The 14,992-nt window shown below is 36.2% G+C and overlaps 2 protein-coding genes across 6 annotated transcripts; one reads left to right on the top strand and one right to left on the bottom strand.

The window, feature by feature from the left end:
* Positions 1–335: 335 nt before the first annotated feature.
* LOC104242817 (uncharacterized) lies at positions 336–9,161 on the bottom strand. 5 transcript variants are annotated; one of them, XM_009797911.2, is made up of 16 exons: positions 9,104–9,161; positions 8,970–9,011; positions 7,819–8,142; positions 7,399–7,527; positions 7,083–7,290; positions 6,550–6,696; positions 6,163–6,237; positions 5,993–6,064; positions 4,487–4,558; positions 4,024–4,095; positions 3,865–3,936; positions 3,586–3,657; positions 2,841–2,984; positions 2,428–2,499; positions 1,893–2,039; positions 336–1,066 (listed from the first exon to the last, which is right to left on the bottom strand). In XM_009797911.2, the coding sequence occupies exons 3-16, from the start codon at positions 8,017–8,019 to the stop codon at positions 876–878; spliced, it is 1,674 nt and encodes a 557-aa protein (XP_009796213.1). In that variant the 5' UTR covers positions 8,020–8,142; positions 8,970–9,011; positions 9,104–9,161; the 3' UTR covers positions 336–875. The 5 variants fall into 5 exon arrangements, 4 of the variants coding, with proteins under 4 accessions (XP_009796213.1, XP_070006351.1, XP_009796214.1 ...); XR_011400602.1 differs by lacking the exon at positions 9,104–9,161 and having other exon boundaries at positions 931–1,066; positions 2,428–2,542; positions 8,970–9,069; XM_070150250.1 differs by lacking the exons at positions 7,399–7,527; positions 9,104–9,161 and having other exon boundaries at positions 8,970–9,068.
* Positions 9,162–10,508: 1,347 nt separating this feature from the next.
* On the top strand, positions 10,509–14,462 carry LOC104242816 (histone H2A.Z-specific chaperone CHZ1-like). The gene is made up of 4 exons (XM_009797910.2): positions 10,509–10,620; positions 10,728–10,873; positions 13,750–13,808; positions 13,898–14,462. The coding sequence occupies exons 2-4, from the start codon at positions 10,745–10,747 to the stop codon at positions 14,238–14,240; spliced, it is 531 nt and encodes a 176-aa protein (XP_009796212.1). The 5' UTR covers positions 10,509–10,620; positions 10,728–10,744; the 3' UTR covers positions 14,241–14,462.
* The last annotated feature ends 530 nt before the right edge of the window (positions 14,463–14,992 follow it).

Consider the following 14,992-nt stretch of genomic DNA (forward strand, 5'->3'; position numbering starts at 1 on the left):
TGGAGTTCCAGCAACGTATACTGATCCAGTATAATATGCTGAAAGTTTATACACAGGTGCTCGAATCTCCAGTATATTATGCTGGAACTTTTCGCGTGTTGGAGTTCCAGCATAATATGTTGGAAGTTCATACACAGATGCACCAAACTCCAGTATATTATGCTGAACCGGTCTCTGTTGCAGCAAAATAGTAGCTATTTTTCAATGACTTGGTAAACGCTGACTATTTTTGAATGACCAGTCCGAAAACTGGCTAGCCCGTGCTATTTTTACCTAAATCCGCCCCTGTCGGTACGGGTTCATCTGAACCCAGTACTTTTGGCGCAGAACATAAATTTATGTGTAAAAATTTATTAATATTGAAATATGAACTCATAGCTTTAAAAATACAATGAGTTCAATGCCAAAAATTTTACACGTTGAACCGATAAAACTTAAATCCTAGATCGGCCTCTGGTGGTCGTAGTACTTTTATGTTGCTCCCTCTTTACCAATGTTAATTTTCGGCAGAACATCTTCACTCGGTTTCTTGTTGGAAATCCCAGATTACTGCACAGGTCTATTACTCTGTACTATTTCCTTTCAAGAGAGGGAGAGTTATTATCTGAAACTTAAACTTTTCAAGAAATATGTTTTACTTTCGATAATCAAAAACCGGAAAAGTTTATGTACAGATTTAACCCCCTTGCTGTTATTTGCCAATTTAGACAAACAAATGATTGTCTATCTACTGTACATACCTTATTAACCTAGCTAATGTCCTTGCGCGAGGATGCAATTCGCCAAGCTCGGGCAAACGAACCCCTCCGACCCTACAGGATTAGGAATGCCAAGATCTCTCCTTCGAAAGCAGGGCCGGGAAAGAAAGAGCTATGCTACGGTTGATTAGGCCGATATCTCACAAGATTTGGAAGAACATTTGCTTGAAGTTTCTTAATCTCAAATGCTGTCACATTGCAATATTCCAAGTCCAACGAGCGCAAATTCTTCAGAGGCTTCAGATATTGCAATCCATCATTGGTGATACAAGAGTTTGAGACATTTAGACATACCAACAACGTCAGTCCTGCATTTTCAGAAGAGAATTTCATATTTTACAACCTATGAATGATATGCCGGAATTTCATGCGTGGTCATTGAACTTTACCAACTATATCTGCAAAGTCACAAAAACTGACTTGTCGAGACTATGAGACTATTCAACAACTAAAGTGCAAAGGCAGTTGCAACCCATGTTTAATAGGTTCAACCGATGAATCCAATATTTTTGACACATCAACAACATACTCCAGTGTGATCTCAGACGCGGGGTCCAGGGAGGGTGAGATATATGCAGACCTTACCCCTACCTTGTGTGAGATGGAAATGTTGTTTTTCGATAGATCCTCGGCTCAAGAAACACATGACAGACATAAATATATTTACATGTGGAAAACCCCTAAAATTACAAAATATATTAAATTTTGAACCTAGATTTCAAAAGCACAATGAATTCAGTACTAAGAACCTTTAAAGTTGAACCCATAAGTATCCCGGGTCCGCCAGTATACAACTATACATGTAGGGATCGTTTGGTTTGAATACGGCTTATGCCGGGATAAGTTATGCTTGAGATTAGTTATGCTGAGATTGTTTTTTATTCACTGTTTGATATGTTTTATTAAAATTGACAATTGCATAATTTCTAAGAAGAAAGTATAAGTTATCTCGGTGCTAATTACCCCTCTATAAGGTATAAGTTATTCCGGTGTTAATTTTAATCCCGAAATAACTTATACCTGGTTTGCTAACCAAACAAAGTATTAAAGGGGTATTAAATTTTTATACCAGCACTATACCTTCTTATACCTTATACCAAACGACTCCGTAGTGTATCGAATAGACAAAAATACCTGAAAGAAGTTCCAAGGTTTTATCTGTCAGATTCCGGTTCTGTGACAAGTTCAAAAACATCAAGGAAGAAAGATCCTTTATGTTCTCCACTCCAGCATCAGTTAACACACCGCCACAAAGGTCAAGTGATTGCAGATTTCTGAAATCTGTTAAGAAATTGATACACTTGTTAGAATTTGAATATGAGACGCCGAGTACCACTGCATATTTTTACCCAGACACTTGCTTAATAGAGTATATATCCAATTCAGTTATGTAGTTTACCAACAATGTATGCAGAACTACTATACTCTTTTACTATTACTCATTGCTGAAATCCAAGGCAAGAATAAGGCACTATACAGCTACGCCTCAATCACAACGAGTTGGGACCTTAGTCAATTTATGATGAATTCTCAAATACATAATACTAAACAATAATCTTCACGTAAGCACAAAAGAAGAAGAGGGATGGTGGGGGGTTTGGGAGGGGGGGGGATTATAGGAATAGAGGAGTAAAGAAAGTGAAACTAAGATATAGTAAGAGAAGCGTACATGCGAGATATTTTGTCCCATAATCTGTTATGTGAGCTCCGAAGAGATCCAGGAGAGTCAAACCAGTAAAACCTATACTCCACCGAGCCAAAAGAATACACGCTTAAATTTCTAGCTGCATAAACCAGAAAAGAACTCATATGATATGGCTACACATGCTACTAAGGAATTGATGCGGCGAGTTACATTTCAAAACAAAAGTACATTTGGATCCAGCATCTACATACATATTGTTTTACTGAGCATTAGCACTTCGTCCCATGCTGCGCACATACATATTGTTTTACTAGATATCTACGATCTAATTAAGGGCTTACCCATAACTAAAAGAAGATTATGAGATTAGGTCTCCGTAAACTGTATTTGAACTCGGAAGTTTAGTCACTGACAAGAGACAATTTTCTAAGGCTTACCTGTGAGAACTGCAAGACTGGAATCTGTAATTTGGCGCACATCCAGATTAAGTGACTTCAGACGTGTCAATCCAGTTAAATTTTGCAAACCATCATCAGTTACTAAGGTGAATTTGAGATTGAGTTCCTCCAACTTGGCCAAACCTAAAATAAATGAAGCACTCAAATCTATCGTAACACATGCAAAACAAGAAGTCGGTCACATCAAACTAGTAAATGTTGGTTGCTGATATTTCAACGGAAAATAATAGGGTACTGAAATGCATTTAAAGACCATCAAGAGCGTTAACATAAAGAAGAGAGAGCCAAAAAACTTGGTATACGGAAGATATATAGTGCCAACGGCCCCATCGTATAACAGAAGTTCTTGATTAGCATAGGAAATTAAGCACCAACCAGATAGATGATGAATTCTAACGCTTCCAACTTCAAGTCCAAAATGTTCCATTTTAATAACAAAGATGGCTGTAAATTCATTTTAAACCTTTAAAAATGCAAGTAGACGAGCACCAATATATATCCACTAAACAAATTACTCAACAAGCCTGTAATATATGTACACATCATGTTTATCCAAGACTCCAAATAATATAGAGCTTATAGACGAGGAATATTGCTCCAACACACCCTAAATATGCATAAACTAAATGGAGTATGTAAGCCTATAACTGAATACAGAACAAGGAAAAACTTTATCAAGAGGACGGAAGGGAGAATCTTTTTGGAGCGCAAGAGATATCTTTACCAGCTAAATGAGACAGTCCATCATCCGTAATCCTACAAGAGTCCATGTTCAGGCCTTCCAATTTTGTCAGACCTGCAATATTAATCCAAGGAAATAAATAACCAAAAACCATGCAAGACAATTACGTACTCCACGTGAGAGATCAATACAGTAAATTTAAAGCTTTGAGATATATTTTTATGTACTTCTAAAGTATAGAGAGAAGGGGTTTGAAAATATAACGAAATTTAAAAATGAAATATAATCCGCGATGAACATAATCAAAGACGTAAGACAGACCTTCCAGATAGCCCAAACATGCATCCGTGATGTGGTTATATCCCAAATTCAACACCTTCAAATTGTTGAGTGCTGCACGGTATAAAACAGTTGGCTAAAGATGTAACGCTATCTTGCTCTAATCAGTACGCTATGGGAAATAACAAATCTGCCGGTTACCTGAAAACTTTTCACATCCATCATCTCTCAGGCAACATCTACTGAGATTTAAAGATTGCAGCGAAGCGAGATCTGTAGAATTTAAAAAAAAAAAAAAACGGTTTCGATAAGAGACACTAGTATTAATATCCTCGTTCAGTCCCCACTAGTGTTTAAGGTCTGTGTTCACACTACCCTCCCCAGACCCCACTAGTGGGATTTTACTGGGTTGTTGTTGTTGTTCAGTAACTGTAGAAATCATTGCTGATTTCTTCTATGACTGCAACAACATGTTAACGTGATAAGATAAAACCAAATAGATAGGACATCCACATTTTCTGCATTACTGCATGTAATCCACACCAATTAGAATCTCCTCTAGAAGCAACACGGTAGAGAAAATACATTGCAACCTAATTGCAAGTGTAAATATCAGAGTGTAACCACATGAGAAGCGTTTTAAAGGCGACAAGAGAATGCAAACCTGAGATAGTATTCAAACATGAAGTAGTAACATGGGATCCTTCCATATTTAGTACAACAAGTTTGTTCAAACCTAAAAAATCAAAAAGAGGAGAAGATCTCAATACAAAAGAAAAAGAGTCTATAAAGACAACAAAATAGATACTTAGCATAAACTGCTCGGACTCTCCGAAAATATCGTCTAGTGCGTGTCGGATTCTCAAAAACCAGTGTATTTTTGGAGAATCCGACACGAGTGCAGCAGTATTTTGGAGTGTCTGCGCAACATAGACATAAACGCAAAATGGATATACAAGCTCTAACAAGCAGCAGGCAAAGGTATTAGGTAGACTTCTGGGCCAGAAAGAGAGAGAAGCTAAACTTATAGGACACTCTTATTTTCGATGTTTTTTCTATCAAACTGGCGTTTCCACTTTTTTTTTTTCACTGTTTTTTGACTACCACTAAAGTTATACAAGTCAAAGTACCATCATAAAATCCGTGTAAAGTCAAACACCATCTTATAAAATTAGACAGAGGGAGTATTTAAAAGTGGATTACTGAAAAGGCACAACTAACGGCTAAGTTGCTCGGACACGGATGCGGGTGTCCGATACGGGTGCGGATCTAGAGGTAGGATCTTTCAAGATGTAAATTTTAAGATTCGGGATATGGATCCTAGTACGGATACGGGTGCGGGGATCCGGCTAAAAATAATTTTAAAAAAACTTAAAAATCTCTCTAATTTATGAGAAATTTTGTGAAATACTTACGTATAGCTTGTAAAGTGTGGATTTCCTTTTTATTCTCAAGTTGTAGATAAGTAAAAGATAGATTTCTTGGATTAAATATGCTATTTTCTTCAAATTTACCCTAGTTTTAGCTCTAATTTCGGTAATCAAATTGTATCTCGTCCGAATTTTTCTATCCGTCATGGTCAAAGTACCCAAAATTATTTGACCATATCCGATACGGATCCCATACCCACACCCATACTAGTGTCGTGTCGACACGGGCGCGGCACCTAAACTGCCATGTTGGAGCAACTTAGACTAAAGGGATATCAGAAAGGTAATTTAAGGGGTACAGTAAGAAAAAGATGGTAAACTCTCAAGATCAAGTTGGCACTGAGTGTCTGAGATTGTGACATGTCGCCCGGTAAAAGGGGGAAAAAATATTTTCCCCTTCCTCTCAAATCAGAAACTGCAATGGCTCATACAACTTTTTTGCAACCAGCTAAGTGTAATTAAAGTCAGGCTTTACATCTAAAAAATTTCTAGTTTATCATACAAGATATCGAAATGCAAAGAAAGAACCAGCATCAGGAGAGCGAAATCAAGTTTTTATGTTCTTGCACAAATCAACTCGACAGTCTAATAAACTGGGAAAAAGTGAATAAAGCTATAGAAGCTGTGACCACCTTCGGCTTCAAGTTAGAAAATACTCGGTATGTGATTTAGAAGAGAAAGCAAGAATCACCATCATAAGACAATGCAAAAGCTATTACAACAGAAATACCAATTAGTACCTCTAAGACAAGACACTCCATAATCTGTTACGTAGATACACAGAATCTGAAGTTCCTTCAAACTCGCAAGCCCTGAAGTCCGTCATACGAAAATGAGCAAATTTTCACATAATAACAAGCACAATAAGATGACATGTCTGAAGATTTTAAAGCACATTCACCGCTGATACCTGCCAAAGGCTTCATGTCCGAATCCGTAATGCACTGACAATATCTTATACTGAGAGATTCAAGTTTTGACAAACCTGAGAAGAAAAAGGTACTTTATATTTTAAGTTGAACTTCACCAAAATGGTGGAATAAAATTCAAATATTAGTAATAAATCATTTTTCATGGTGTGATATATTGTCTCTTTTCGTCTTCTTGAGCAGAGGGTCTATCGGAAACAGCCTCTCTACTCCCTCGGGTAGGGGTAAGGTCTGCGTACACACTACCCTCCCCAGACCCCACTGGTAGTATTTTACTGGATCGTTGTGTTGTTGTTGTTGATTTTTCATGGTGTGGAAATCAAATAGTGTCAAGATATACGGAAGGTTCACAAGAGAGCATAACCAACCTTGAAGATGAACAAGTCCTCCATGAATCTGTGGACACCTCTCGAAATCCAACTTAACCAATTTATCTAAGCTGGATAAAGCTTGCATTGCTTCAACAGTAACCGAAACGCATTTTCTAAAACTCAAATATGTCAAATTTGAGAAACCTGAAAGGCACAAATTTAACCATTGTCAGCACCAAACAACTCCTAAATGCGGTACAGGCGTGCAGTTTACTAGGAAACACAACAGATTGAATAACACAGAGATTAGTCAACCACATGATCAATGCTATAAATTATAATGTATATTTCTTGCGCTCTTTAAAGATATGTGCTAAATAAAGCAAGAAAATGATAACAAATATGGTGCAAACAGCTAGATAAAACTAAGGCAAACAACACGATATCAATCGGACAGAGAGAACAACATTTTTCTTGCTTCATATAACACTCTCTTTGTATGGGAAAAACAGGCTTGCAAGAAACCAATACGGATTGGCAAGTGAAATAAGAAACTATTGCGATATGCGAGAGAGAATAGTAATAACTACCACTGACTTGCTTTATCCCCTGTTCAGAAATACGGTCACAGCAATCGAAAGATAACGCTTGGAGGTTTGAGCAATTTTGTAGGAGACTGAATCCAAAATCCGTGACCTCAGAACCAACAATATATACAGACAGTAAGGATGATCCTTGTGATGAGACGACATCCATCCAATTATCTTTAACTCCTTTATATTCTCCCATCCACATATCCTGTCAACAAAGAAAACCTTCAAAACAAAGTGCCCCATAAGATTTTATACAAAAAATTTACTTGGTTCTAAGGTTTCAACAAGATATAAATGTGAGCTGGGATTTTACATGCAGTGCACAATCTCTAAAAGCTTCGATACAATCATCCGAAAGGCAGTTTGAATAAACCAGATAGTTGAATATCAACTGGCTTATATCCCTTGGCAGCATTGAGAATGATTGATATTTGTCAAGGTCCTGTTAATAGAAGAGAGCATAAGATCTCCTTAACCAAAAGAACTTAACAACCTTAACGGCAGAGGCGGATGCAGCCTATACTAAATGAGTTCAGCTGAACTCAGTATTTTCGACACATAACATGATTATATATGTGAAAAGCCACTAAATGTTTAACCGATATTAATTTTTACCCCCTCAATTTTAAAAGTACAATATGTTCAGTACTAAGAAAATTAAAGACTGAATCCATTAAGTTTAAATCCGTGATCCGTCTCTGCTTAATGGAACATATCAGAGGAAATCAATCACCTTACGTATTCTATGAATGCATAATTCCATGAGGGACGGACAACTGCTTCCTCCCGAATGACAGACATCTATGACACGCTGAAAAAGGAAATGTTGTAGACAGTTTGAGCTCCCAAATTTGAAGTGTCTACTTGAGAAACCTCTTCTACTAATGTTATCATCATCATGCTGGTCTCTCTTTAATGAACAAGCACCCCCCATTCTGGAATTACGGCAAGAAGACTTGCGTTATAATATCGCGAGCACTAATAGAGAGTGGCATAATCCATTCGAGAAAAGAGCACTCCCATTCATGTTGTTGTTTCTGATTAGGCACCTAAAGGCCTGAAAGAGAACAACGATACATCAAATTTCTTATGAGTTTAAGTTCTGTGCACTGATAGTCTATAAATTGACATACAACAACAGATAATTCTTCATCAGCAAGCTCGATATAGTAACCTATTAATGGAATAATAAACTGTTACAGTCGGTTAAATTGCACTAACAAAAAAAGGGCAGCTCGGTGCACAAAACATCCCGTATTTACACAGGGTCTAAGGAAGTCAGAGGCGGAGCCAGAAAATTCAATAAAGGTATTCAAATCGTGAACACTTTTTGCAAGTGGGCTGTGCAAGGGTGTTCAAAGTCTATTTTTTTCATCAATAACGAGTAATATTTTATCCTACACAGTATAATTTTTCGGTGAAGGGCGTTCGGTTGACCACCCTTGGTCACACATAGCTTCGCCTCCGGGGAAAGTAACGAATAATTAAGTGTCTGCTACTTTTCTTGTTTCTGGATTCTCCTAATTGTATAACATCAAACATCGTAGTCTTCACTTTATACACAAACAAGCATTTACCATTTCTCAGAGTTTATTTTATATTATAGACATTTCTGCTAAAAATTCATAATCAGAAACAAAAAAATTCCACACAAAATGCAAGAAAAGAGGTTGCATCATAAAAACAAATGGTTCAATACCAAATCCAAAAACTCATTAGATAACAAAAGAAAACAATCACAAATCAAAACCAAATGTTTTCTAATCAAAATATAACCAGAAAGCATGTGTGCATGCAAAAGAAAAAAAGAGAAAAAATATATATTTTGTGTTACATTTGAAGAAGAAAAAAAAAAAGATTAACCATAAAAGAGCAATTACATACCTTAAAAAAGAGGGAGTGCTCCAGAAGCTCCAGAAGCAATTTCTATAGAATATAGAATTAAAAATGAAGCTCAAATATATGACACTAAAAATTGGAGATGACAACATGATAATCAGAGAATGAGAGGCACAAACCAAGAAGCTTGTGGGTACATGCCACGTGTCCAAATCTTTGTTAGAAGAGTGGAATTTGCGGGGTTCGTTCATAGTTTTTTTTTTTTTTTTTTTTTTTGAATAACTAGATAAGAAAAAAAACATAGTATATATCTTTTATGTCTTGGTTTCAATTCCTAGTACTGTGTTCTTTTGTTTTCTTCCTTTTTCTATGGTGTCACATGTTTTGTCAGCCTATCATTGAGCAGTGCAAAATATACTACTACAGGATAAGGATATATTATACACAAGATACACTATAAACTTTGGGATTCTCGGGAGTGGGGGGTGGGGGGAGGGAATTTATCCCGTCAAAAATTTTATTTTATATATATATATATTATTTATTTTTTAATTCTAGCAAAAATTTTGCAGTCGAGCAATTGGATGCATAAAATATTAATAACCGAATAACTTTATATATTTATAATATTTATAGCATATTTGGTCAAGCTTCTAAAATCATCATATTTTGAGACGTATTTTTTTTCGAAAGTATTTTTTTCAAAAATATTTTTGTTAAGAAACAGTTTGTGTTTGATTAATTAATTTGAAAAGTACTTCTAAGCAGCGCTTTGTGTTTGGCCAAACTTTTAAAAAGTACTTTTAAGTGTATTTTTCTCAAAAATACTTTTCAAAAAAGTGATTCTCGGGAGAAGCTATTTTTTTTGATTCTGCTTCTACTCAAGAGAATTTTTTTTTGTTCTAAGCCTGACCAAACTTTGAAAAAAAAGCAATTTTTTTTTCTGAAAAAAAAAATGCTTTTGAACTTGGAGAAATTTAGCAGTCACTTCGTCAGAAAACAAAGATACCATGTTACAAAAACAGAAAACACGAGATAAACTAGAGACTCAAACATCTAATTCATGATTCAAATATAAGAAAATATGTCACTATTAATACCAAAAAAAAACCCACAAGAAAACAAAATATTCTACCATAAATAAGAGTACTAAATTTATGAATATTCTATATAGATTGTACAAGAATTTTCCTAAATAAATGTTACCATATCTTAAAAGTAATAAATATTCTGCATTGATGTACTAGAATATTCCTAGATACTCCTATATGTTAACATATTTTAACAAAATGTGGAACCTAATATAAAAAAGGCAGTTCGGTACATTAAATTCTTTCTATGCGCGAGGTTCGGGAAAGGTTGGCCGTATTGCAAGAGTCTATTGTAAGCAACCTTACTATATATTTTTGCAAGATACTGATTTTACGACTCGAACTCGTGACCTTGCTCATATGACATCAACTTTACCAGTTACATCAAATATAATACTATAAAATAAAAAGTCTTGTACTTTAGTTCACACATTTTCTTTGTTTTATACTTTACCACCCAACCAAACGACAAAATCTCAAATTCACATCCCCAAAACCCTAAAAACCTATATTCTTCAAAGTACAAAAACCCTAATCCCCCTTTCCTTTTTCAAATCTTTCTTCAAATATTCCGCTTTTGGACAGTCAAACTCAACCCTACCCTAGTAAACCCCCCACCCCCTCTACTTTTTCAAGAAAGTTCTGATTTTGGGGTTTTATTTTACTCCTTTTCCCCCCATTTATAGAGTTTATTTGGGCTAATTTTTTGTAGGGAAAGTAAAAAAGAAAATGGAGGTCAGTAATTTGAGCTCTGAATTAGCTGTTTTTGGGAGAATGGTGATGGAGTCTGTTGTTGAAGCCATATTTGCTGAGACCCTTTTGGCTGCTCAAAGATCTGTTGCTTCTTTGCTCATTGTGGTATAAAATTACAGTCTTTTTAACTTAAAACCCTTTATTTTTCGTGTAAAGTTTTGATTTTTATTGATGGGTTTTTGATTTCTTGCTCTGTTTAAGTTACACTCTTTATTTTATTGAAAAAAGTTTTGATTTTTAATAGTGGGGTTCTGGATTTCTTGCTCTGTTTTTTACTTGCTTGTTCATTGTAGTATAATAGAACGAGAAATTATAAACAATGTCTTGCAGAAATGCTGGGTAAAGACTGCGTACAATAGACTCTTGTGGTCCGGTAGCGGGAGCTTAGTGCACCGGCTGCCCTTTTGTTCGTAGTAGTATAGCATAATTTTCCAACTTACACTTCTGTTTTCTTGTAAAGTTGTGATTTTTAATTGTGGGTTTTGAATTTCTTGCTCTGTTTAACTTACACTCTTTATTTTATTGAAAAAAGTTTTGATTTTTAATAGTGGGGTTTTGGATTTCTTGCTCTGTTTTTTGCTGGCCTGTTCATAATTGTATATCCCAATTTTCCAACTTGCACTTTTGTTTTCTTTGCTATTGTTTGTTTGTTGCTTCATTTTCGTTGTTCTTGAGCCGAGGGTCTATCGGAAACTGTTTCTCTACCTTTATAAGATAGGGGTAAGATCTGTGAACACATTACCCTCCCCAGATCCCACTTATGAGATTTCACTTGATTTGTTGTTGTTGTTGTTGTACACTTTTGTTTTCTTGTAAAGTTATGATTTTTAATGATAGATTTTTGATTTCTTGCTCTGTTTTTTGCATTTATACTTGTTTGAGAAGCTTTTTTGTTGATACCCTCCCAACACACACGCGCGCGCTCTCTCTCTTACCCCAAGAAGTTTTTGTGTCATTGCTTGATTTTTCATGGTGGGATAATGCAATTTTCCAACTTACACTTTTGTTTTCTTGTGAAGCTGTGATTTTTAATCGTGGGTTTTGGATTTCTTGTTCTGTTTTCTGCTTCTGTAGTTGTTTGAACAGCTATTGGGTCAAATTTCATGGCTTCTTGTTTATGGCGTGGTTGATGTTTGGAACTCTTTCTGTGCTTCATTAGGTTTGTTGCTCAAATGTTTGTTATTATTGTCCAAGCTGCTAACTTTAGCTATTGTATATTAATATGTTATGTTCTTTGAAGTAATTTTGGACTGAAGAGCTCTGTTTATTCCTTTTTCTTGGCTGTTTGTAATCCTAAAAGCCAATTAGGTTACTAAGGTTAATGTCATATGGCTCTTTTTCATTCGTCTGGTGTGAAGTTGGAGTCGGCCAATTAGGGTCCCTCCTGTGTGAGCTTGGATGTAGAATAAATATCCATTTTAAAATCTAAAGGCTCAGCTTTGATTAACCTAACAATCTTTGTGACTATAGTTAAGGTGTAACCCCCCCCACCCCCCCACCCCCACCCCCACCCCCACCCCCCCCCCCCAAAAAAAAAAAGAAAAAAGGAAAAAAATTGAGGTTCTCCGGGTTAAATCTGCAGGGGTGATGCCAATACATAGGCCCCTTCCCTTCTCTTTTCGATGGATGGGGTGGTTTAGAAGGCGCTTTCCGATCTACGGTCCCTCGGAGCGAAGGGTTAGGCAGGTAGTATGGGCCCTCTCGGTAAAACGAAATCTTCTGAAATATATGGGTGGTTTATGCATATGGGTGTAACTATTTGCATTTGGATAGATTATATATGTGGGTGTAACTACATAAGCTGAAGAAAGGGAGGTGAAGGGTATAGTAGGAGTAATATAAAGGAATATGTAGTGTCTAAATTTGTCTAAGAAGAGTTGGAAAGTTGAAAGGTTTTGGTTTTTTCCTATAGTTATTAGTTAGATAGATTGTGAAGTTATTAAATCTGAGCCTTTAGATATCAAGGTTTTGGCTTCTCCACCAACTTTTGCAAGAATGCAGTAAATAAACGGAACTCACAACCTGTTTTTCCCTGCCTTCGTTGTATATGGAGTGCTTGGGGCATCTTGCTTTTGTTTTAATTTAAGCTTTTGATCTTCTAAATCTTGTGTGGTAATAGTCGCACAATCTTCATCCAAAACTTTTGGAACTATGCTATGTTTTGAATTATAGCTGGCTCTGGCCCCTTTTGTTCTTCTTGTTTCTTTCTCTTTATTGGTCTCCGCAAGCATAAGAAACATTTGAATTCTAGCGCACTAGCCTTAGCTGGACTCCTGCTTCAAGTGCTGACTTTAATTAAAGCTGGATGGGCAATATCTGCTTAATTTTACACAGCCTCACCGGATGAAATAATTTCCCTTGCCTAAATCCGATTGCATTTAACACCTCTTTTCTCTCAAATGGACAAGTTATTCGTGACCAATAGTTTTTGTGTGCCATTTATATTGATATTAGATCACCTTTTTGTTACACATTTTTTAGCGGTCAATTATGGACTTAATGATTTAAAGCTTAGAAGTTGAGGAAATAATAGTGAAGCTATTGATACATCAACAGTATCATGAAATTTAGGAAAGATGTAGGGAATAGTGCAGAATGAATGCTGTAACTATTACCAAACTATTCAAGAGACTTAATTTTGTGTATGTATATGCATGCAAAAAATTGAAATTTGAAGATGTAACCCTTTTGTATCGCCCAATGAACCAGGGAATAAATTCCTGCTTCTGCCCTATTAAGCATAAGTGAAATTGTCTTCTGCAATTTGCATCAAGTGCTGTTTAATCTATCTTTTCTCTCTTTTTATCAGAAAAAGTCTACGTTTTCTTGCTCGTTGCTACTCAGCAATGAGCTTATTCGGTTTAGTTGCCCTGCTGTCCTTTGTGTTTGATTGAACTCTACAATAACGGCCTAAAAACTTCTTGTTCCGCAATTTCGCTCATATTTGCATAGTTCCCTTATCAATGTTGGTTATGCTTCAGGCAGGAACTATGCTCAAGGATGCTAATGCATTGCCAGAGTTGATAGGCGCTGAGAAAAGGTACTCCTAATTGCTAGCTTTCCTGTATTCATAGCATGCGGAACTCTAAGTTTCATGTGGAAAACACCAAACTCTGATGTCATTTTCAGGTTTCCATTCGAAGAGCTCCATAAAATGGAAAAGGCTGGAGTTGAGAACAAAGATGGCAGTGACACAGAGGATGATGAGGATGCTGATGATCAGGACGACGATGATGCTGACGATGAAGACTTTTCAGGCGAAGAAGGGGGAGATGATGATGAAGAAGGGGGAGATGATGATGAAGAAGGGGATCCCGAAGAGAATCCAGCGGCTAATGGCAATGAAGGCAGCGATGATGAAGACGATGAAGATGACGAAGACGATGAGGACGGGGATGATGATGAGGACGAGGAAGATGAAGAAGACGACGAGGACGAGGAGGATCAACCACCTGCCAAGAAGAAAAAATGAACCATTTGCTAGTATATGTTTGTTCTGCTTTTCCACCATGTTTGAATTATGTAGTAGTAGGAAGAGGGAGTTTTAGCTTTTCTCTAGGAATTAACCATCCTTTTGCAGAACAAACGAACTACTTTTGTCATGCTATGAGACTGTTTAGTTGTGATATATATTCCATTTAATCCAATGAATATTCTGGTTTCTTTGTTAAGGTAATCCAAATTGATTCGAAAATTAGATGATTTAACTTTCGTATTTAAATTTCATTAGGGTAGGTTGTCTATATCACGCCCCTTGGGATGCGGCCCTTTTCCGGACCCTGTGTGAACGCGAGATGCTCTGTGCACCGGATTTTTTTTTTTACTCTTAATTTCATTGACATTTCACACTGTGATGCCTGCTATAACAAGTGGCCGAAAAGGGGAAGCTTTAAACACAATTTGCAACAACAAAAACATACCCAGTATAATGCCACACAGTGGAATCTTGGAGGGTAGTGTGTACGCAGACCTTACCCCTACCTTGTGAAGATAGAGAGGTTGTTTCCAATAGACTCTCGACTCAGCATAAGCACCACATTATTCATCATCATATATCATATATCATATATTATACTAAAAGTTGGAAGCTCCTTCCTGCAAAGTTGGATTACTATTTTGCCCATATTGTAAATTATTTAAGTAAAATATAATAAAATATTAAACATTTAATATAATAAATATGAAATAGTAATATTATAATTAAATGACCATTATGAATTAATT

This window comes from Nicotiana sylvestris, chromosome 6, assembly GCF_000393655.2.
Source record: "Nicotiana sylvestris chromosome 6, ASM39365v2, whole genome shotgun sequence".
Lineage (NCBI taxonomy): Eukaryota > Viridiplantae > Streptophyta > Magnoliopsida > Solanales > Solanaceae > Nicotiana > Nicotiana sylvestris.